Genomic DNA, 25,614 nt, shown 5'->3' on the forward strand with positions numbered 1-25,614 from the left:
TTCCAATCTGGATTCCTTTTATTTTTCTTCTCTGATTGCTGTGGCAAAACTGTGTTGAATAATAGTAGTGAGAGTGGGTATCCTTGTCTTGTTCCTGATTTTAGAAGAAATGCTTTCAGTTTTTCACCATTGAGGTTATTTGCTGTGGGTTTGTTGTATATGGCCTTTATTATGTTGAGTTATGTTCCTTCTTGTGTTGAATTTTGTCAGAGGCTTTCTCTCCATCTGTTGAAATGATCATATGATTTTTGTCTTTCAATTTGTTAATATGGTATATCACATTTATTTGAGTATTAAAGAATATTTGCATCCCTGGGATAAAGCTAACTTGTTCATGATGTATGATCTTCTAAGAGTATTATTGAATTCTGTTCACTAGAATTTTGTTGAGGACTTCTGCATCCATGTTCATCAGTGATTTTGGCCTGTAATTTTCTTTTCTTGTGACATCTTTGTCTTGTTTTGGTGTCAGGGTAATGGTGGCCTTATAACATGAATTTGGGAGTTTTCCTTCCTCTGCATTTTTCTGGAAGAGTTTGAGCAGGACAAGTGTTAGCTCTTCTCTAAACTTTTGGTGGAATTCACCTATGAAGCCATCTGGCCCTGGGCTTTTGTTTGTTGGAGATTTTTTATTTCAGTTTTGATTTCCATGCTTGTGATTGACCTGTCCATGTTTTATTTCTTCCTGGTTCCAGTTTGGAAGGTTATACTCTTCTAAGAATTTGTCCCTTACTTCCAAGTTGTCCATTTATTGGCATGTAGTTGCTCATAGTAATCTCTTAGGATCCTTTGTATTTCTGTGTTGTCTGTTGTAACTTCTCCTTTTTCATTTCTGATTTTTTTTTAATCCCTTTTTTTCTTGATGAGTCTGGCTAACGGTTTGTCAATTTTATCTTCTTAAAGAACCAGTTTTGCTATAGTCTTTCATTTCTTTTTCACTTATTTCTGCTCTGATCTTTATGATTTCTTTCTTTCTACTAACTTTGGGTTTTTTTGGTTGTTGTTGTTCTTTTTCTAGTTGCTTTAGGTGTAAGTTTAGGTTGTGTGTTTGATGTCTGTGTTTCTTGAGGTAGACTCACATTGCTGTAAACTTCCCTCTTTGCACTGCTTTTACTGCATCCCATAGACTTTGAGTTGTCACGGTTTCATTGTCATTTGTTTTTAGGCATATTTTGATTTCCTTTCTGATTTCTTTAGTTATCTCTTGGTTATTCAGAAGCGTATTGTTTGGCAACCATGTGTTTGTGTTTCTTAGTGTTTCCTGTAGTTGATATCTAATCTTACAGTGTTATGATCAGAAAAGATGCTTGAAATGATTTCAATTTTAAATAAATTTACCGAGGCTTGATTTGAGGCCCAGAATGTGATCTCTCCTGGAGAATGTTCCATGTATACTTGGGAAAGTAGTGAAATCTATTGTTTTTGGGTGAAATGCCCTGTAGATATCATTTAGGTCCAATGGGTACAATGTATCATTTAAAGCCTGTGTTTACTTATTAATTTTCTGTCTGGATGATCTTTTCATTGGTGTGAGTAGGATATTAAAATCCCCCACTATCATTGTGTTACTATTTGTTAGCGTTTGCCTTATGTATTGAGGTGCTCCTGTGTTGACTGCATATGTATTTGTAATCATTATGTCTTCTTGAATTAATCTTCTGATCATTTTGTAGTGTCCTTCTTTGTCCCTTCTAACGTTCTTTATATTTTAAAGTCTATTTTGTCTGGTATGAGCATTGCTATTACCTCTTTCTTTTGGTATCTATTTGCATGGAATATCTTTTTCCAGTCCCTCACTTTCAGTTTGTTCATGTTTGTTCAGTTTGTTTGAGGTGGATCTCTAGTAGACAGTATATATAGGGTTAGGGGTCTTGTTTTGGTATACATTCAGCCAATCTGTGTCTTTTGGTTGGAGCATTTAGCTCATTTACATTCAGGGTAACTATTGATGAGTCTGATCCTGTTACCATTTACTTTATTGTTTTGGGTTTGTTTTTATAGGCCCTTTCTGCGTTTCTTGTCTAGAGAAGTTCCTTTAGCACTTGTTGAAGGGCTGGTTTGGTGGTGCTGAATTCTCTTAGCTTTTGCTTGTCTGTAAAGCTTTCGATTTCTCCTTTGAATGAGATTCTTGCTGGATAGAGTAATCTCAGTTGTAGGTTTTTGCTTTTTATCACTTTAAATATATCCTGCTGTTCCATTCTGGCCTGTATGAAAGTGAAGGTCGCTCAGTCATGTCCAGCTCTTTGTGACCTCATGGACTATACAGTCCATGGAATTCTTCAGGCCAGAATACTGGAGTAGGTAACCTTTCCTTTGTCCAGGGGATCTTCTCAATCCAGGGATTGAACCCAGGTCTCCCACATTGCAATCAGATTTTTTACCAGCTGAGCCACAAGAGAAGGCCAGGAATACCGGCCTCTCCCTTCTCCAGGGGATCTTCCTGACCCAGGAATTGAACCAGGATCTCCTGCATTGCAGGTGTATTCTTTACCAATAGTTTGTTTAAAGATCAGCTGTTAGCCTTATGGGGATCCCTTGGTATGTTATTTGTTGCTTTTCCCTTTCTGCTTTTAATATTTGCTCTTTGTGTTTAATTTTTGTTAGTTTGATTAACATGTGTCTTGTGTTTCTCCTTGGGTTTGCCTTGTATGGGACTCTTTGGGCTTCCTGGTCTTTGGTGGCTATTTTGTTCCCTATTTCTTTTCTTTTTTTTTGATAGTAGCCAACCTAGTGCATGTGAGGTGGTATCTCACTGAAGTTTTGCATCTCTGTAATCACTGATGTTGAGCATCTTTTCATGTACTTATTAGCAGCCGTCTGTATGTCTCCTTTGAAGAAATATCTGTTCAAGTCCTTTGCCTATTATTTAGTTGGATTATTCATTTTTTTGTTGTTGAGTTTTAGGGATTCTCTATATAATATTAATGCCTTATGAGATACGCGATTTGCAAATATTTTCTCCTTTTCTGTGGGTGCCTTTTTACTCCAATGATAACTGTATTTTGTATCCAAATTTTTAAATTTTTATGAAATCGTTTTTTTTTTTTTTTCTTTTGTTGCCTGTGCCTTTAGGGTCATATACAAGAAATCACTGCCCAACCCAGTGTTATGAAGCTTTTGTCCTGTGGTTCTTTTAAGAGTTTTACTGTTTTAGGTCTTATATTTAGGGTCCTTGATTTATTTAGAGTTAATTTTTACATGTGGTATTTGGTAAGGGTTCAGCTTCATTCTTTTGCATGTGAATATTTGGTTTTCCTGGCACCATTTGTTGAAAAGATAGTCATTTTCCCATTGAATGGTCTTGCCATGCTTGTCAGAAATCATTTGACAATATATACAAGGATTTATTTCTGGCTCTCTATTGCATTGGTCTCTAAGTCTGTTTTTATGCTGGCCTATAAGTTGGTTTTTTACATACTACTTTATTATTGTAGCTTTGTATTAAGTTTTGAAATCAGGAAATATGAGTTTTCCAGTTTTGTTCTTTTTAAAAATTGTTTTGACTATTAAGATTCTGTATGAATTCTACGATGGAGTTTTCTGTTTCTGTTTCTGTCTTTTGCATTGAATCTGCAGATCACTTTGGGTAGTATTGACATTTTAATAATGCTGTCTTCCAATCCATGAACATGGCATGTGTTTTTCATTTATTTATGTTGTCTTTCAGTAGCTTTTTGTAGTTTTCACTGTATGTCTTTCACCTCCTTGGTTAAGTTAATTCCTAAGTACTGTATGCTTAGATTTGTTTTTGTTATTTTTTATATTGTTCATTATTGGTACATAGGACTTCCCTGGTGGCTCAGATGGTAAAAGCGTCTGCCTACAATATGGGAGACCAGCATTTGATCCCTGGGTCGGGAAGATCCCCTGGAGAAGGAAATGGCAACCCACTCCAGTACTCTTGCCTGGAAAATCCCATGGACGGAGGAGCCTGGTGGGCTGCAGTCCATGGGGTCACAAAGAGTCGGACACGACTGAGTGACTTCACTTTCACTTTCATTGGTGCATAGAAATGCAACTTATTTTTGTGTGTTGTCTTTGCATCCTGCATCTTGGCTGAATTCATTTATTAGTTCTAACAAGAGTTTTTGCAGCAGGATTCTTAGAATTTTCTGGATTGGTATTAGTTTTTTTTTTTTTTAATATTTGATAGAATTCTCCAGTGAAGCTAATAGTCTTCCAATCCATGAACATGGCACATGTTTTCCATTTATTTGTGTTAATAACAGAGCTTTTCTTTTGTCAGAAGACTGTTGATAACTGATTCAGTTTCCTTACTCAGTTCAGTTCAGTCACTCAGTCGTGTCCGACTCTTTGCGACCCCATGAACCACAGCACGCCAGGCCTCCTTGTCCATCACCAACTGCCAGAGTCTACCCAAACCCATGTTCATTGAGTCGGTGATGCCATCCAATCATCTCATCCTCACTCGTCCCCTTCTCCTCCTGCCCTCCATCTTTCCCAGCAACAGGGTCTTTTCAAATGAGTCAGCTCTTCGCATCAGCAGTTTCCTTACTAGTTAAAGATCTATTGAGATTTTCTATTTTTTTCTTAGTCTTGGTGGGTTTTGTGTTTTTAGGAATTTGTCCATTTCATCTAGATTATTCAGTTTGTTGGTGTACAGTTTTTCATAGAATTCTTATAATCCTTTATTTTTCTATAGAATCAGTAGAAGTATCCCCACTTTCATTTCTAATTTTAGTTATTTGGCTTTTTTTCTTGATCTGTGTAGCTAAAAGATTGTCACTTTTATTGACAAAATTCTTTTCAGAGAACCAACTTTTGGTTTCATTAATTTTATCTGTTATTTTCTATTCTGTGCTTCAATATTTCCTTTCTTCTGCTAGCTTTGGGTTGTTCTTGTTTTTCTAGTTTCTTAAGTTGTAAAATTAGGTTATTGATTTGAGATCTTGTTTTTTTAATGCAAGAGTTATAACTATAAATTTCACCCTTAGCACGGCTTTCATTGTGTCTTGTAAGTTTTGGTATGTTGTAATTTCATTTTCTTTTGTCTTTTAAGTATTTTCTAATTTTCCCTGTGATTTCTTTTTTTTTTTTTTTTTTCTGTTAGCTGTTAAAGAGTGTGGAGTGTGTTGTTTAGCTTTTGCAAAATTTGAAAATTTCCAGTTTTACTTGTGTTACTGATATTTACCTTCACGTGATAGTTTACTATTGCCATCTGTCATTTATTCTATGAATATACCATTACTATCTTCTTGTCCTTATCAATTGGAAACATAAAATATGTTACCTCTGTCTTCATACTGAAATTGACTTTCTCAGTAAGAAAATACAGTGAGATGAATGACTTAAGATGTTTTTCTTGCTTATCTTTCTAAATTTGGAATGAAGTAGCAAGTGGAAAAACTAACCATGGTGTTCTATTAAACTGTAATGTAATTCCATTAAGTTGGACTTCCGAAAAAGTATACATTTGCAAATTTTATTTTCTGTTTCTACTGTTATAACACTTGTGATAAGGTCACAGCCTTGTTTTTAAATTTGCTTCTGGTTTAAAACATAATTTGTTTAATAGATATAAGCCACTTAGTATCTATTTAATATATATTTAACATAATAACCATTGTGTATAAGTATTAGAGATGCAGTAATGAATAACACTGCTTTTGCCCTTAGGGTACTTATATTCTTATGCTATTATATGATGAATGCCTAGCTGGAGATAACTTAGGAGACCATGGAGCACATAGACAGAAATCTAATTCTGAACTTGATAAATGAGAGGTGTAAAGTAAGACTTCCTGGAAGACAGAATATGTTTAAAAACTGTGAAATAATGGACAAGGAATTAGCCAGGAAATAGAGGGTATGAAAAAAGTACTCCAAACAGAGCATGTATATAGGCCAGAGAGGAGAGAACATAGTTTGTTTAAGAGCTAAGTGCATGAACTAGGGGCACGGGATGCTGTGAGAATAGTGAGAGATGAGGCTATGTAGGTAAAGCTGAAGCCATCTCTTGAGGGACTTTGTAAGTTATGTAGAGAAGTTTGAACCATTCTGAGTATAATGTGTAGTTATTGAAAAGTTTTAAACAGGGAAATTATATGATTTACATTTTAGAGATATCATCCTGGCTACAGAATGGTTTGAGACCCGAAGGTAGAGACAAAGAAATCAGGGAGGAGGCTGTTGTAAAAATTTAAGAGATGACAGTGGTAGCTTAGGTTATTTCCAGTTTTTGCAGGGCCAAGGCTTCAACAAACATTTCCATTATGTTTTCTTGTGTCCATTGCACACATGCAAAAGTTTCTCTAGGATGTAAGGTTTTCAGATTTTACTAGATGTAGCCAGATTATTGTCCAGAGCAGATGTACCCAAGTACAGTAATACTCCCTCCAGCAATGTATGGGAGTTCTCATTTCTTAATGTCCTTGCTAACACTTAGTTTTGTCAGATTTAAAATTGTAGCAGTTGAGATGTAAAGCCTTAAGGATGAGGACTGGAGGGAAGGATGATTTGCCTTTTAAAATTGCCTCACCCCCCCCAAAATCAGAGAAATGCTTTTTTCAGTGGATTTATCTTGATGTGATGTTATTCCTTGATTAATTTTGTCTGTTTCTCCTTTTTTGAGCCTACCTTTTGAAATGCTTTCTTGATATTTTAATATAAAATCTGATAAGTTATATGTATTTTGGCATTGATGTTGCCTTTACTGTTCATATGGACTGTTCCTTTAGTTTCAGGTTGTTCCTAACCCTAATTTGTTTAATAGATTCATAGCTTCCAGAGATATTACACTTTTCGAGGGGAGGTGGTTAAGTAGAAAAGAATGGTGGTATTGCTTTGATAGGCAAAGGGGACAACAGGGAGCTAATGCTCTCAAAACTGTGTCCTCTACACTTCTTTTGGTATGGAATATGTCATATATAAAATCTGAGTTACTTCAGGTAGAAGTTGAACATTCTTATTGGTCATTTACATCATTATCTTGGTGAACTGATAAGCTTACTACACCAAGCAGTAGATTCTCTGTACATCTCTGGAGTGCACTCAGCTATGAGTGTACCATGTTGCCTCTGATGCAAGACATCAGCTTCCCAGGTATGTGCATTTTAAATGTATTTGTTCCTTACAAATCAAGTTTTTATCCAGTAAGTGTTCCTGTAAAGTGTAAGAATTTTAAAATAAAATCTTGCAGTTTAAGGGTGAGCCAAAAATTTCTAAGTAAATTTTCCTATACTGTCTCCTGTCACATATTATTATAGTTTATACTGTGATAATAAATTTAAAAGACTTTTGTGTTTTAACTGTAAATTTGGGTTACTACATTCAGTTTTTTTTTAATTGGAAGATAATTGCTTTACAATGTTGTGATAGTTTCTGCTGCACAACATTGTGAATCATCTATAAGTATCCATATAGCGCCTCCCTCTTTAGTCTCTACCACCCCTCCCACTCCTCTAGGTCATCACAGCACCGAACCAAGCTCCCCTGTATTATACGGCAGCTTCCCACTAGTTATCTATTTTACACATGGTACTGTACATATGTATGTCAGTGCTACTCTCTCAGTTCATCCTATCCTCTCCTTCACTGCATTCAGTTTGACATGCTGATGTCAATCATCTGTGCCATTTGCTTTGAACCGAAAGAATTTGCCTTTTTTGGTCATCGAACTCTAACTATTCATGCTTTGTATGAACGCTTTTTATGGTTTTTTCCTGCCAGCATCACTTCCCTTATGTCATTTTATTTGTCTTCTTGTCCATTACTTTTTATTCTCACGTTCTCTACTTTGGAAGCAGCCTTCCCTTTCAAATGCTATATCACTTCTCTTTCATTTTCTTTAATACAGTTCCCAGACATTTTGCCTTTGATAATTGTGAATAGGTCAATAGGTAAGATAACCAGAGATACTTTACCAAGGCAGAATAGCTCAAGATCCTCTACTGTCTCCATTATGCTTTCAAATAATATTGCCAGGATATAAAGTCATGTGAAAAATTTTACTGGTGCTGTCTACATTTATTAATAAATTTATTAATAAATAATTTAAATTTATTAATAAATAAATTAAATTAATAAATACTGTCCTCTTGTGTCTTTTGTATATCCCTGAGAAAAGACATTCTTAATTTCTGCACTGTAAAGCTCGTCTTAGAACTGTATTCCAGTTCTCGTAACTGGAAAATAACAGTCAAAATTCAGTATGTTTCTTTTGTTTCTGAAATTGCATCTTGTTAAACTATTAATAAGTTAGTTTGTTGGTATCCTTTTCTAGACTAGAGAGAAATAGAGAGTAACTGTCACAATATGGATCTTTATCTTCATTTTAGTAGTACACTGATAATCAGTTATGGACTTCCCGGGTGGCACAGTGGTAAAGAATCCACCTGCCAGTGCTGGAGATGGAAGAGACTGAGTTTGGTTCCTAGGTTGGGCAGATGTCCTGGAGGAGGAAATGGCAACACACTCTAGTATTCCTGCCTGGAAAACTCCGTGGACAGGGGAGCCTGGTGGGCTATGGTCCATCGGGTTGCAGAGTCAGACATGACTGAGGGACTGAGCATGCAAGCATGATAATCAGTTACTATCCATAAATGACTAATAGGCAAATATATATATATATATATATATATATATATATAAATAGTAAATGGAGGTAGTTGTATGATTTGAATATTTGATTGTATTGGTCGATGTGATCCTCCAGTACATATACCTCTGTATTAGGATTCTGATTTGTACTGAAATCTAACATCCTCAGACCAGAGCATGTTATCCCCTAGACAAAGAATCACTAGCAAAATGTGTCCTAGATTTTATTTCTTCTTAATTTTTCATGAACCTTTTCTGTTAGCACTGAAAAAAAAAATGTTGACACCATTGGGTAGGTTAGAGCTAAGTCTGATTCTAGCCAATATACTGATTCGTTAAAGTACATTCAATCAGAAGTTTTTAAGGAAAACACCATTGTGTTCCTTTTTCTATCTATTTCCTTTGTGCTGTCATCAGACATATTAGGCATGTGTTTCTTTTGGTTAAATACCTAGAAGTCAATTGGCTGGGTTGCATAGTAGGTATATATCTGATTTTTAAAGTAAAATAATTGGTAGGTATATATTTGATTTTTAAGAAACTACCAGATGGTTGTACCATTTTATACTCTTGTGGTTAGTATATGGGCATTTCAGTACCTCCACGTACTTGCAAACACTTGTGAATAAGTCCTTTAAATATGTTCTTTGTTTAAAATTGCTTTGGCTATTCTAGATCCTTTGAATTTCCAAATAAATCTTAGAATTTCCTTGGTAGCTTCTACAAAAATGCCTGTAGGTGTTTTAATTAGGTTTATTTTGAATCTTGGGAAGAATTTGGGCAACATTTGTCATTTTAACAAGACAATTTTCTAACCCATGGACATGCTATACCTTTTTGTTTTGATATAGGAAGTAAGATATTTTGACATTAACAGTAAACCACCCAGAGCTTCACATTTATTGTTTGAACATTGATATCAAAATTTGGAAAATATACCCCTCCTTTTCTTTCTCCCCTTCCTTTTTCTATATCTTTTTCACTAAAATCAGATTTATCACAGGATTTTTTTTTTTAGATTTATTTACTTGGCTGTGGTGGGTCTTTGTTGCTGCACATGGGCTTTCTCTAGTTGTGGTGAGCAGGGTCTAGTCTGTGTTTGGTACACAGGCTTCTCGCTGCAGTGGAGCGGAGCACAGGCTCTAGGGCGTGGGCTCAGGAGTTGCAGCTCGCAGGCTCTAGAGCATAGGCTGGTAGTTGTGCATGGGCTTAGTTGCTCTGCGTCTTGTGAGATCTTCCTGGACCAGGGATCGAACCAGTGTCCCTTACACTGAACCGGTGTCCCTTGCATTGCAAGGCAGATTCTTAACCACTGGACCACCAGGAAAGCCCCACAGGCTCAGTTTTTAATTTATATCCTATCTTTGTCCTCTTCTATTATTAAAAAATTTTAATGTTTTTATTTAAAAGAGGCACCCAATTTTTAAAAAATTGAGATGTGATTGACATATAACTTTGTGTTAGTTTTGGGTGTGCAGTACGACTTGGATATGTATGTGTTGTGAGATGATCACCACAATATGTTTAGTTAACATGCACCATCACATCACATCACATAGTTAAAAATTTTTTTATTTTAAAATATATCTACTCTTCCAGCAACTTTAAATATACAATACAGTATTATTAACTACAGTTAACATGCTGTACATTACATCCCCAGGACTTACCGTATAATTGGGAGTTTGTACCTTTTGACCACCATCACCATGTCTCTCGTATTAGTTTTAGTTATGCAGAACTTTTTTTATTCATTCAAAGTCCAAACTGTATTAATAAGGTCCACTTATAGAAGTTCTACTATCATTCTGTACTTCCCAACCTGTTGCTTTCTTCTTCCTATATGAACTACCACTTAATTAGGTTTTTCATTTTCACTGTTTCTTCTTTAAAATGTAAGCAACTGTGTATATATATTCCTGTTTCCTCTCAGCTTCAGCGGAGAAGGCAGCATAGTATACTTTCTATATTTTGGTATTTTAATTTATTGATATGCTCTAGATATTACCTCATATGCTATGTAGAAATCCTCATTTCTTTTTACAGCTACCTGTTACTGTATTTTGTAAATTTTATTATAGTTTATTTAACTGGGGCCCCATTGATATGGACATTTGTTTTGTTTGTAGTCTTTTACTGTTATAAAAATAAGATTGCCAATAACCTTGTGCATATGTTTTTTGTTTTTTTTTTTTTGCCAAGTGATCTTTGGGATATTTTTTCTAGAAACGATGCCATTGATTCAGAGTAGATGTATGGGACATTTTGCTAATTTTGTTCCAGTTTCCCTCCATAGTGGTTCTGTCATTTTTCTACTAGTGATACATGAGAGTGCCTATTCCCCACAGCATCACACAAAAAATTTCAGACTTTGAAATTTTTGCCAATCTGATAGCTCACTTTTCTTTAAATGTATACCAGTTTCTTTATCTTTTTTTTTTTTTTTTTTTGGTACCTCAGACTTTTCTTTTGCAGTTATTTTCCTCCTCCTTAGTGAAACAAACCCTTGAGAATCCCTTGCATGTACTTTGGCTTAGGAGTCTCTGTGCTTCCTGAATCTTTGGTTTCATGCATTCTAATTCTAGAAACTTGTTCACTGTTATTTCTTTAAATAGTGCCTTCTCCACGTTCTGTGGTCTTCCTAGTTTTTCTTCCTTATCTTTTAACTAGCACTTTATATGTATCCCTCCTGTCTGCTGCATTCTGAGTAGTTTATCCTTTGGTAATTCTTTCAGTTCTCTCTTCTAGGTATGTTATTCTCTTTTTTGTTGTGTCTAACTTGCTGTTTGACCTGAGTAATACATGTTTGTCTCTTTGACAATATTTATAATTTCTGAAAGTTCTATTTTTTCTCCTACTCACATCTTCCTAGTATTTTTAGGGAATCTTACATGTTCATCTTTTTTTTAGAAATTCTTTAAACGTTTTAATCATAGTTATTTTGTATTCTTAATCTGATAACATCTGAATATACTGGGTGATCTCTAATACTGTTTTTGAATAGTTTCTGCTGATTTTGCTCATAGTGGCTTGTTTCATCGTGTGCTTTGTGATTTTGAATTGTGTGCATTTCTTCAGATTGTGGGTGGGAATAGTGCAAAACCTGAGGTGAGGGTGGGTTTTGCAGAGTATAAATGTTGCTTCTGCCAGGTGTCCTTTGACCTTACCAGCCTCCAACCACTTTAAGTTAAATTCTTGGCTTTAGTTTCCCAGACCATGGAGATAGTGTATATTTGAAATCGAAACCGGGAGAAGGTACACCTGTGGAATTCTTAAGAGATTGTTTCCTTACCTACAGTGCAGGATGAGAAAAATAAGTTCTTTTGCTGTTTCTCTTTGCCAGCTGACAAGAGTTTTTTCTAGCTCATTTTTTAATTGAAGATGTGGTTTTTCAAGGGTCTGTTCTGTCATTTTGCATGGGCCTGTGGCTTTATCTCCTATCCCTTTCTTTTTAAATTTTATTTATTTATTTATTTGACTGTGCGTGGTCTTCATTTCTGTGCAGGCTTTTCTTTAGTTATGTCAAGCGGGGCTACTCTCCAGCTGGAGAGTTGCCGTACACGGGCTTCGCACTGAGGTGGCTTCTCCTGTTGCGGAGCACAGGCTGTAGAGCGTTGGGGCTTCAGCAGTTGCACATGGGCTCAGTAGTTGTGGCTGGCAGACTCTAGAGCACAGACTCAGTTGTGGCATACAGGCTTCGTTGTCCCTCAGCATGTGGGATCTTCCCGGACCAGGGATCAAACCCATGTCTCCCACATTGGCAGACAGAGTCTTTACCACTGAGCCATTAGGGAAGCCCTCTGTATCCCTTTCTTGATGGTTAAAAATCATGCTTCTAGTTTTCTCCTCTGATGACTGCCTCCAGAGGAGATGCAGCTTCATCCTCTACTTAACTCTCTAGGTTTCAAGTTCCTTTTTGGGTTTGACCTCAAAAAATTTGCTCAATTCCTGTGAATCTGGCCATGGTACAAATGGATAAATGGATAACTGTTACATTTTATCCAGCATTTCTAGGTAGAGTAGTTAATCCTTCAAAAATGCTGGTGTTATAGCTGCTGAGCTCCTGAGCAGTTGAAAATCTGCATGTAAATTTTGACTCTCCCTAGACTTAACTACTAATAGCCTACTGTTGATCAGAAGCCTTACTCAAATTTTAAACAGTTGCTTATTAACACAATTCATATGTTGTATTATTGTATGCTACATTTTTACAATACAGTTAACTAGAGAAAAGAAAATGTTATTTAGAGAAGCATAAGGAAGAGAAAATACATATATAATACATATATGTATTTATTGAAAAAAATGCACATATAAGTGGACCCATGCAATGCAAACTTTGTTGTTCAAGGATCACCTGTGTTTTATATCAGAAGCAGTTCCCTTCCCCACCCCCAGAATATGTGGTCCAGATGTAATTTTCTCACTATTGCTTACTTAACATGCTATAAACAAAGAACAACATAAAATACTCAGGCTCTTAAAGTCTCTACTTAACTCATCTGATTTACTGTTTATAAAATGAAATATTACATGGTTGCTGTCATTCAGAGAATATTTTTTACATTTATATCTTTCTGTAGTTATTTATCTTTTCCTTATTCTTATAAAAGTAATGGTGATTATACAACATTTGAAACATAATTAGTCGAGAGTAAAAAGACAACCAAGTTTTTAAATGGACAAAGGATTTGAACAGACATTTTTCCAAAGATGATATATAGATGGACAATAGGCATGTAGAAACATGTTCAACATCATCATTAGAGAAATAAAATTTTAAAACCACAATGAAATGCTACTTCATACCCTTAGTGGCTATAATAAAAAAGATGAGCAGTAGCAAGTATTGGTGAGAATATAGAGAAACTGGAACCCTCATACATTGATTTATGTATGAGCATACACACAGGATTGTAAAATTGTAAAATGGTGCAGCCACTTTGGAAAACAGTTTGGCAGTTTCTGAACATGGTAAGCATAGTGTTGCCATAAGACCCATCAATTTCACTGCTATGTATATACTCAAGAGTAATGAAAAAATATTTCTACACTAAAACTTGTACATGAATGTTTATAGTAACATTCATAGAAGTCAGAAAAGTAGAAACAATTCAAATGTCTATCAACTGATAAGCAAAATGTAGTCTGTCCTACAGTGGGCTAGTACTTGGCAATAAAAAGAACCTTGAAAACATTATGCTGATTAAAGCAGTCCAGTCACAAAAGACTACCTGTTGGCCAGTTCCATTTATGTACGATAGCCAGAATAGACAAGTAGATACAGAAAGTAGATTAGTGGTATCTAGGGATAGGGCAGGAAAGAGGAGATATGGGTAGGGACTGCTTATGGTTACAGCATTGCTTTTTGGGGTAATGAAAATGTTCTAAAATCCTATTATGATAATGGTTGTACAGCTCTGTGAATATAGTGAAAAACTGTTGAATTCTTTAACTAGGTGAACTTTATGGTATGTAAATTACATATCATTAATATTTTTGAAAAGGGGAATAGTAGGGGAAGGAGTCAATAAACAGGCTTGTCTCTCTTCCATGTATCCCTTTATCCTAAGTTGTTGGTTAAGAGTTAGATATATCTCATATGGTGATTCCCACTGTGTTGGAAAATTGCATACTTCAGCTTAATTGGTGCATCTTTTTGGTATGATGACTGATAATTGAAATCTTGGATTCTCTAGGTCCCACGTCACCTATTAGCTATGTGATCCTTGCCATGTTTCATTACCTTGTACTTTGTTCCTTTGTTTATAAACCTAGGGTAATTCCTGCTTTTCCTACCTCAGAAGGTTGTTGGGAGGTTCAAATGAGAGTGAGATAGTACTTTGAAAGCCCTATAGTCCTAAATAAACATAAAATAGTATAATAAACATATAATAGATTCCTAAAGTTCTCTGTATTTTCTTTCCATAGGGGTAAAACACAAATCTTTTCTAACAGTTGAGGACTGTTTTGAGTTGGGCAAAGTGGCCTATACAGAAGCAGATTATTACCATACAGAACTGTGGATGGAACAAGCCCTGAGGCAGCTGGATGAAGGCGAGGTTTCTCCCATTGATAAAGTCTCTGTTCTGGATTATTTGAGCTATGCAGTATACCAGCAGGGAGACCTGGATAAGGCGCTTTTGCTCACGAAGAAGCTTCTTGAACTAGGTATGTTAATTTGGCCTAATTCAAGGTTAAGGATATATTGGGGGATATATAGATATACTAATTATAATTATGTGTGAGTATGTATATTTGTCATATAGTTTTGGTACTTTTTGTCACAAGTCAAGAGCTCATCTGTCAGACATACTTTATCTTTCTGTTTATCCTCTAAATAAATAAATGGCAACTGATCTTTCTCACCTAACACTACTATAAGAGTAGCTGTGTTTCTCTGCTGTGTACTTCTTAGGAATGTCAAAATTGAATCGAACATAGCTAACTCAGTCAAAACTGTTTATTTGCCATGTTGCCGTATTAAATATTAACCAGTATCCTTTGAAGGAAATTTTTGGTTTACTGAATTTCCTATTTGGAAATAGTGATTTGAAATGTCAACCTAAATAAAAAGGTTTAGCAAACTCATAATTGTCAGAAAGATGAGTTTATTCAGGAATAGCAGAGGAACTGCAAGCTGTAGGGACATGCAAGCTGTAGGAAGCTACAGGTAAGTCCGTTGAGGGTTTGGAGTAGGGCAGGGAATATAAAGAGGTGAGAGTTCAGTTAGAGTTTGTTGAAATCAGAAACAAATGGGGACCAGCATTGAACATTCCCTAGGCAGACAAAACCCTCCAGTCAAACAAACAAAGCTCAATTTAGCTTACTTTGTAAGACCATCTCAAACTGGGTCATTTCTTGTTCATGCCCTTGGAAACTGTAAGCAAAATTTCCCAAGATTGATATGAGGCAACCCCTGGCCGATTCCCTGAAATTTAAGAACATTCCAATATTATCAGTTTTCTGAAAATCAGGCATTTATGGGAAATAAGTCTCTCAGTCTTTAATTTTTGTGTTCCTGAGGGCACATGCATGAGATTTTCCATTTAATATCTTCCAGTTCCATCGGAGATTGAAATTATTTCACAAATAAAAAGAATGAAAATATATTTGATTGTCGTATTTAACTATTAGGAAAATATGATACAAAGATTTTACCACTAGTATTTTTAACAGGAATGTAATGTTTCTCTTGGAGAAGGAAATGGCAACCCACTCCAGTGTTCTTGCCTGGAGAATCCCAGGGACGGCAGAGCCTGGTGGGCTGCCATCTATGGGGTTGCACAGAGTCGGACACGACTGAAGCGACTTAGCAGTAGCAGTAGTGTTTCTCTAAGTATGATCCAAAGGCCAGTGATCAGAATTACTTGGATGCTTATTAGAAATGAAAATTCCTTGATCTCATCCCAAACCTACTAACTTAGAATCTGTGGTGGTGGAATTGTATGCTAAAAAAAGTCATGTGGCCTTTGGTATATAATGAAGCTTTAAAACTTAAATTCTTTTTATGAATAGGTAAATATGTGTATGTTAGGAGAGTCAAATAATTCAAAAGGATTGGTCATCTGAAAATAAGCTTTTGAAATTAGGTTATTTCTTAGTTGAATGAATTGATAAATTGAGATATTCAATTAGCCCTTCCCCCCCAGTATTTTAAGTGATTTTTTTCCTCCTGACTTAAAAATACTTCATTTTAGAAAAAATTTTAAAAGTAGAAAAAGATACAGAAGAGTCACCATAAACCAATCACCCAGAGATACCTACGAATTTTTTTGTTTCCTTGTAGCATACCCTCTTCTCCCCCCATTTTTCCATTTCTTTTGTAAAATTAGCCTCATATTCTGTACATCACAACATAAGCAGTTTCTCAAAGACAAGCAGTATTTGACAAATCTAAGGCTGGGTTTTTAAAAACACTTCAATTAATGTCACAAATGAACTTTCTGTGTCCTAGTCTGTCTTTTTCATTTGTGTGTGTGTGTGTGTGTGTGTGTGTGTGTGTGTGTGTGGTAGTTTATATTTTTTTTCTCCCAGATGTGTGGAGTGGTCCTCCTTCCCCCTATTAAAAGATAGCTAAAAATTATGACTAGCAATTCTCAGGCAGTTAGTGGATTCTGGCTTATTTGAAAATTATATTTTTAGTTTCTCTTTTTTGTCTCACTTAGAATTTTGGGACTGAAATGCGCTCAGCTCTCAGAAGTAGGCTGTGTTCGGCATTTATAATATTATCTGTGGTAAAGGTTACCTTTGAACTCTATACCCTGTCTTCCCCATGGTCATTACATTTCAGTCTCAGAAAAATCTTTTCTGTTGCTTAAAATAAGTTTAATCAGTAGTACTTTAAAATTCATTTGACATCAAATTGATCATAGTTCCTTTGGCTGCTTAGTAATTTGTCACATGGAACATTCTCAAAGTAAAAGCAATAATTACTACTTTGAAATAGATGGCTGATTCCATCTCCAGAACTCCCTTTATATGGGGCGACTGTACATCTTGATTTGCTTGGGGCAGTACTGATTTATACCTGTTGTTTTGCTATAATTTTCATTAATGCCTCCTTTCACTCTCATAAAGCAACCTGATTTGGAAGGTAAATTACATGTTCCTCCACTGGTATCTTACGCTCATGCTTGAACAACTGTAAACTTACTCATGGACATGCTTTCTTTCTTTTGTAATAGATCCTGAACATCAGAGAGCTAACGGTAACTTAAAATACTTTGAGTATATAATGGCTAAAGAAAAAGATGCCAATAAGTCTTCTTCAGATGACCAATCTGATCAGAAAACCACACTGAAGAAAAAAGGTGCTGCTGTGGATTACCTGCCAGAGAGACAGAAGTACGAAATGCTGTGCCGTGGGGAGGGTATCAAAATGGTAAAGTGGAAAAGCCAATTGTGTGTGTGTGAATGTGCATGTGTGTTTGTACGTAGTTCTGGAGAGATGCAGAATTCTTTTAAACTTCTGTGGTAAAAATCAGAATTATTCCTAAAGTGTTACGGTCTGTCACATCACTTTATTGTTGGTGTTGCACTTAATGTGTTCCAACTTCTAGTAAAATAGCTTTAAAATAAAACTTGTGACTCCTATACCATTACATGCATTTTTGGTAATTATTACCCTTTCCATAGATTAGAAGAGGCTTTTTAAGGTGAAGGGTCAGATTATTTAAGAGAAGTGATACAGTTTTTTCTTATATCTTAATGCAAAAGAGATTTCAGCAGTCTTACATAGAAATAATATACCATTCTAACTTATCCTATGAAACGATGGATTTATCTATACAGTGATATCTTGTGGTTTTGCTGCTAGTCAGCCTTGATAAGACTGCCTAATGTAATGTTTTAGTCTATTTAAGAAATATTAAAAATGCATAAAGACTTTAAATAGATTTTGGCTTTATAACATTTATTTTTTTAATACTAAAATGTGTCTGTAAATATCCCTTTGTTTATTGTATATCTGTATTATATATTTATACTCAGTGTACCAGAATACTAAAAAGGTAATAGGCCAAATATAATACAGTTCAAGCCTTGGAAACATAGGTTTCTTTGTTCAGCTTTAGGGCTTTTCAGATCCTTTTTATGATGATTATGATATACTTTGTTTCTCAACATTAATTGATCATAGAGCCCTTTTTAAAGGAGTATCGTGGTACTAGTGTTCAGTTGAATGCTGGTGTATATAGAAGGATTTAGTACATTTATGGAGTAATTTTAAGTGAAAGCATTTGAATAGTGTTTAACTTTTCTCTACTACTGATGAACTTAGGCTGGGTTTTATGTTTTGATATTGATGACTTCTTGATATTTGGTGATTTACTGTTGAGAGCCTAACCTCTACCAGCAAATAAGTAGATCTTAGCTATGTTGACACTTTTGATAAGTTCATGGATTCCCAGAGAACATGTTTACTTTTGCTTTGATCTAATGAATACATACAAATTAGACTCATGAAACATTTCACATCTAAATATTTTAGTGTATATCATTTAAAGATAAGGACTTTTAAATGACCACGATATCATTATGATATTCCCAATACCATTAGTAGTTCCATAATATCATAAAGTACCTAGTCAGTGTTCAGATTTCCAGTAGTGAGCAGATATTTTTCACTGCCCTTAGAAACTCTTAAATAAGAGAGCAAAATAGAACTGTAGTTATGAAACAGAAGTCTATTAATTTGCCCATTTGTTGAGGTGACACACGTGTAAATTCAGCCCAAAATCGAAGGAGCGTGCTTTTTCTCAGAACAGTTAAACTGGTCTTATCATCATATAAAAGATATATTTAAAACCTTGTATTTGATTCTTGGTAAATGAAGAACGAGAATAAACACAAATCATTATTAGTTCTACTTCATAATATGCAATACTTGTTTAATCACGAGAAGAATCAGCAATGGCAGAACATTGGATTGGCCAAACATCCATGTGGGTGTTTTTTTTTTTTTTTGGTAAGATCTTTTTGGTCAACCCCATATTTAGTTAATGTGATACATAGGTGATTGAAAAGTACATTTGTTGATTTTTGCTGACTTTAATACCTGCTACTAAAAGCACCTGGCTTCTTTGTTTAATAACTAATTTTCTCTTTTTCAGAGCTACTCCTTTGCATCTTTAAAAAAAAAAACACTTAAATTTTTAAAAATTGGGAGGTAATTGGGTACTGGTTAGATTTTTTTCTTTAAGAAACTTTTCTGGGTTCTTCCCAGTTACTTTGTGAAGTTTGGAGCAGGGTTGGTCATTCATTTCATATTTCTATAATCATTTTATTATTTTTTTCATATTTATAAGGCCTGAGCTTTATTTTGATGAGAGAAGGGTTAAGGAGAAACCTCACCATCTCTTCCAGAAAAGAATCATTAATAAATCTTTTAAAATTCTGAAGGTCCTGTTTGATGCAGAGTATTTGCAGAGTACTATTTCTTTTGCATGTTCTTCCTCAAGTACTCTGTCTGTACACCAGCATGATTATTGCTTCTTGTCTTCATAGGAACAAGCATTAAAAATATTATTCTCTAATATATGTATAATTTTTTAAACTTCTTATTCAGACTCCTCGGAGACAGAAAAAACTCTTCTGTCGCTACCATGATGGAAACCGGAACCCTAAGTTTATTCTGGCTCCAGCCAAACAGGAGGATGAGTGGGACAAGCCTCGTATTATCCGCTTCCATGATATTATTTCTGATGCAGAAATTGAAATTGTTAAAGATCTAGCAAAACCAAGGGTAAGTAATTTTTTCCTTTTTTTCTCTCCTCAATTTACTTGTGTTTCAGCTTTTCCTTTATAAGATTATAAAAATGATAATTGACATGACAATAACCCCATAGATAGTTTTAGATATTACTGTTGCAAACTAATGGAATTAACTAAGCTCTACTTATACCAGTTTTTCTTTTTTTGTTATCAACACATATTACATACTTTGTATGTAACCTTGCAACTAGGTTTTAAGCACTGAATTATGAAAATCATAGGTGATATTTTTATTCACTTAACAGATTTGTGTTTCAGCATTTTCCTGAAAAAATTTCTGTGTACTTTGGAGCCCTTTAATCTCAGCGACTAATCAAAGGCCAACTTTTTATATATAACTTCTATAGTTTTATCTGAAGTAATACTTGAAGTATTTTTATTCCTGTCTAGGTACATTATTACTTGGAGAATATTATTGGGCACGAACATCTTGCTAATCTGAAATAATGACATCATCGTTTTCTGGCTTCAGCCTACATCATTTATCTTAATAAGAAAGAATTTATTATAAACACAATCCTATAAGCTTTAGAGTTTAGCATAGAAATTCATCTTTGGTGAGCAAGAATGACCTTTATGCTCTTGCCTTTTTCCCCATCAGCTTGTTCTTAAAATCTGTTTGGTCTTATTGACAGCAAAATACAAACTATGATTATTTTCATAAAGAGGCTGTTAAGTAAACACTAGAAATATTTTTGCTCACTTACTATACAGGAACTGGAAAATTTTTCTGTAAAGGTCCAGATAGTAAATCTTTTTAGGTTTTGCAGGCTGTACAGTCTATTATAACTACTCACCTCTGCTGTTGTAATGCAAAAGCAGTCATAGAAAATACATAAACGAGTATGGCTATATTCCAGTAAAACTTATTTCTAGAAGCAAGTGGGAGATGAATTCAGCCCATGGACCATAGTTTGCTGTTCCTTGTCTGGATATCTATACTGCAGAATAAACTTGAAATCAGAATGTTTGTTGCTGTTAAGTTTTACTACTTTTCCAAATGAGTACTTTTTGTTTTTTTATTAAAGATTATGAGCTTCTCTGGTGGCTCAGATGGTAAAGAATTTGCCTGCAATGCAGGAGACTCAGGTTCAATCCCTGGGCCGAGAAGATCTCCTGGAGAAGGGCATGGCAACCCACTCCAGTATTTTAAATGAAAAGACTTGTCTAATATGTATGGGTGTTGTCCAAGGGAGCTCTTATAAATCTTTTAAAGAGATAAAAGATAGTGATGTCCTATTCTGTCATTTTTTTTTGGATTTTAGTCTATTATTTGTGTCAGTAAACCAAAATTATTGTGGTAGAATATTAACCAAGAATTCATTTCCGCTTGGAGACTGTCTTATATCTCTGAGTTTGGAGACCTCAGTCTTAAAAAGAATGCCTCAATTAGGTTATTTGATCAAAAAATACAATGACAAGGAAAATTTTATATTCTTGTTAACCTCCAAACCATCTTTCATTTTTAGAAAAAAGTTTAAAATCATTATCTTGGCTGACATCTCTTTCTGTGTGTTTTTTTTTTTAATAACATGAGTTCTTTTCGTCAATCTTTGTGCTCAGTCTAAGATTATTTCACTATTTATTTGAAATACATGAGCAAATATCTTGAAGGAAGAAAAGATTGACCTTGAAGCTGATTTTTTCTTTTTATTTTTTTTATTGAAGGATAATTGCTTTACAGAATTTTGTTGTTTTCTGTCAAACCTCAAGATGAATCAGCCATAGGTATATATATATGCCTTCCCTTTTGAACCTCCTTCCCATCTCCCACACCATCCCACCCCTCTAGACTGATACAGAGCCCCTGTTTTAGTTTCCTGAGCCATACAGCAAATTCCCATTGGCTATCTATTTTACATATGGTCGTGTAAGTTTCTTCCATACGTCTCATCCTTTCCTCCCATCTCCCCATGTTCGTAAGTCTGTTCTCTATGTCTGTTTCTCCATTTCTGCCCTGTAAATAAAATCTTCAGAACCATTTTTCTAGATTGCATATATATGTGTTAGAATATGATATTTATCTTTCTCTTTCTGACTCACTTCACACTGTATGATAGGTTCTAGGTTCATCCACCTCATCAGAATTGACTCAAATGTGTTCCTTTTTAATGGCTGAATAATATTCCATTGTGTATATGTACCACAACTTCTTTATCCATTCATCTGTCGATGGACATCTACGTTGCTTCCATGTTCTAGCTATTGTAAATAGTGCTGCAATTAACAATGGGATACATGTGTATTTTTCAATTTTGGTTTCCTCAGGGTATATGCCTAGGATTAGGATTGCTGGGTCATATGGGTGGTTTTAGTCCTAGTTTTTTAAGGAATCTCCATACCATCTTCCATAGTGGCTGTATCAATTTCTATTCCCACCAACAGTACAAGAACATTCCCTTTTATCCACACCCTCTCCAGCAGTTATTGTTTGTAGACTTTTTGATGATGGCCATTCTGACCGGTGTGAGGTGATATCTCATCATAGTTTTGATTTGCATTTCTCTAATAATGAGTGATGTTGAACATCTTTTCATGTGTTTGTTAGCCATCTGTATGTCATCTTTGGAGAAATGTCTGTTTAGGTCTTTTTCCCACTTTTGGATTGGGTTGTTTGTTTTTCTGGCATTGAGTTGTATGAGCTGCTTGTATATTTTGGAAATTAATCCTTCATCAGGATTAATTTGGTATTATTTTCTCCTATTCTGGGGGTTGTCTTTACCCTTGCTTATAGTTTCCTTTGCTGTGCAAAAGCTTTTAAGTTTAATCAGGTCCCACTTGTTTACTTTTGTTTTTATTTCCTTTCCTCTAGGAGGTGGGTCATAGAGGATCTTGCTTTGATTTATGTCCTTGAGTGTTCTGCCTGTGTTTTCCTCTAAGAGTTTTATAGTTTCTGGTCTTACATAAAGATCTTTAATCCATTTTGAGTTTATCTTTGTGTATGGTGTTAGAAAGTGTTCTAATTTCATTCTTTTACATGTAGCTGCCCCGTTTTCCCAGCACCATTTATTGAAGAGGGTGTCTTTGCCCCATTGTATATTCATGCCTCCTTTGTCAAAAATAAGGTACCCATAGGTGCATTGGTTTATTTCGGGGCTTTCTATCTTGTTTCATTGGTCTGTATTTCTGTTTTTGTGCCAGTACCTTACTGTCTTGATGACTGTAGCTTTGTAGTATAATCTGAAGTCAGGAAGGTTGATTCCTCCAGCTCCATTTTTTTTCTCAAGACTGCTTTGGCTATTCAGGGTCTTCTGTGTTTCCATAAGGATTGTGAATTTTTTTGTTCTAGTTTTGTGGAAAATGCCGTTGGTAATTTGATAGGGATCACATTGAATCTGTAGATTGCATTTGGTAGTATAGTCATTTTCACAATATTGATTCTTCCTGCCCAGGAACATGGAATATCTCTCCATCTGTTTATGTTGTCTTTCTTTCATCAATGTCTTACAGTTTTCTTTGTACAGTTCTTTTGTCTCCTTAGGTAGGTTTATTCCTAGATATTTAATTCTTTTTGTTGCAATGGTGAATGGGATTGATCCCTTAATTTCTCTTTCTGATTTTTCATTGTTAGTATATATAAATGCAAGTGATTTCTGTGTATTGATATTGTGTCCTGTAACTTTGCTAAATTCACTGATTAGGTCTAGTAATTTTCTGATACTGTCTTTAGTGTTTTCTATGTACAGAACCATGTCATCTGCAAACATTGAGAGCTTTACTTCTGTTCTGATCTGGATGCCTTTTATTTCTTTTTCTTCTCTGATTGCTGTAGCTAGGACTTCTAGAACTATGTTGAATAATAGTGGTGAAAGTGGACACCCTTGTCTTGTTCCTTGTCTTAGGGGGAGTGATTTCAGTTTTTCAACACTGCAAATAGTGTTTGCTATAGACTTATCATATATGGCCTTTACTGTGTTGAGGTGGGTTCCTTCTGTGCCCATTTTTTGAAGAGTTTTAATCATAAATGGGTGCTGATTTTTGTCAAAGGCTTTTTCTGCATTTATTGAGATTATCATATAGTTTTTATCTTTCAATTTGTTAATATGGTATATCACATTGATTGATTTGCATATATTGAAGAATCCTTGCATTGCTGAAATAAACCCAACTTGATCATGAACTTTTGGATGTATTGGTGAATTCTGTTTGCTAAAATTTTGTTGAGGATTTTTGCATCTATGTTCAGTGATATTGGCCTGTAGTTTTCTTTTTCTTTTTTTTTTTTTTTTTTTGTAGTTTTCTTTTTTGTGTGTTGTCCTTGTCTGGTTTTGGTATCAGAGTGATGGTGGCCTAGTAGAATGAGTTTGGAGGTGTTCCTTCCTCTGCAATTTTTTGCAGGTTTTAGAAGGATAGGCATTAGCTCTTCTCTAAATGTGTGATAGAATTCTCCTGTGAAGCTATCTGATCCTGGGCTTTTGTTTTTTGGGAGATTTTTGATCACAGCTTCAATTTCAGTGCTTATAATTGCATTGTTGATGATTTTTATTTCTTCTTGGTTCAGTCGTGGAAGATTGAACTTTTCTAAGAATCCGTCCATTTCTTCCAGGTTATCCATTTTATTGCCATATAGTTGTTCATAATGGTCTCTGATAATCCTTTGTATTTCTATAGTGTCCATTGTAACCTCTCCTTTTTCGTTCTTAGTTTTGTTGGTTTGAGTCTTCTCTTTTTTTCTTGATGAGTCTGGCTAAAGTTTTGTCAGTTTTATCTTCTCAAAGAACCAGCTTTTAGTTTTATTAATCTTTACTATTGTTTCTTTCATTTCTTTTTCATTTATTTCTGCTCAGATCTTTATGATTTCTTTCCTTCTACTAATTTGGTGTTTTTTGGTTCTTTTTCTAGCCATTTTAGGTGTAAAGTTAGGTTGTCTATTTGATGTTTTTCTTGTTTCTTGAAGTAGGATTGTATTGCTGTAAACTTCCCTCTTAGAACTACTTTTGCGGCATCTCATAGGTTTTGAGTTGTCATGTTTTCATTGTCATTTGTTTCTAGAAATTTTTTGATTTCCCTTTAGATTTCTTCAGTAACCTGTTGGTTATTTAGAAGTGTGTTGTTTAATCTCCATGTGTTTGTGTTTCTTACAGTTTCTTTTTCTTGTAATTGATACCTAGTCTTACAGTGTTGTGGTCAGAGAAGATGCTTGATACTATTTCAGTTTTTTAAAATTTACTGAGGCTTGATTTGTGATCCACGATGTGGTCTGTCTTGGAGAATGTTCCATGTGCACCTGAGAAGAAGGTGTATTCTTCTGCATTTGAATGGAATGTCCTGAAAGTATTGATGAGATGAGATTCATCACATCTAATATATCATTTAAAACTTGTCTTTCCTTATTAATTTTCTGTTTTGATGACCTGTTCATTGGTGTGAGTGGGGTGTTAAAGTCTCCTCCTATTATTGTGTTACTGTAGGGTTCTCCTTTTGTGTCTGTTATTGTTTGTCTTATGTATCGAGGTGCTCCTATGTTGGGTGTGTAGATATTTACAATTGTTATGTCTTCCTCTTGTTTGATCCCTTTATCATTATGTAGTGTCCTTCCTTATCTCTTGTAATATTCTCTAAGGTTTATTTTTTCTGATATGAGGATTGCTACTTCAGCTTCCTTTTGCTTCCTATTTGCATGGAATATATTTTCCCATCCCCTCACTTTCAGTATGTGTCTTTAGGTCTGAAGTGGGTTTCTTGTAGACAGCATATATATGGGTCTTGGTTTTGTATCCATTCAGCTAGTCTTTGTCTTTTGGTTGGAGCATTTAATCCATTTATATTTAAAGTAATTAT

The 25,614-nt window shown here is 34.9% G+C and overlaps 1 protein-coding gene across 4 annotated transcripts in view; it reads left to right on the forward strand.

Moving 5' to 3' along the window:
- P4HA1 (prolyl 4-hydroxylase subunit alpha 1) overlaps window positions 1-25,614 on the forward strand; it is a 95,482-nt gene that overhangs the window by 36,400 nt on the left and 33,468 nt on the right. For all 4 annotated transcript variants that reach the window (XM_018042527.1, XM_005699184.3, XM_005699185.3 and 1 more), the window contains 3 exons: window positions 14,491-14,730; window positions 17,247-17,443; window positions 19,628-19,804. In XM_018042527.1, coding sequence (XP_017898016.1) covers window positions 14,491-14,730; window positions 17,247-17,443; window positions 19,628-19,804 — 614 coding nt within the window. The remainder of the gene's footprint in view (window positions 1-14,490; window positions 14,731-17,246; window positions 17,444-19,627; window positions 19,805-25,614) is intronic.

Source organism: Capra hircus, chromosome 28 (genome assembly GCF_001704415.2).
Source record: "Capra hircus breed San Clemente chromosome 28, ASM170441v1, whole genome shotgun sequence".
Lineage (NCBI taxonomy): Eukaryota > Metazoa > Chordata > Mammalia > Artiodactyla > Bovidae > Capra > Capra hircus.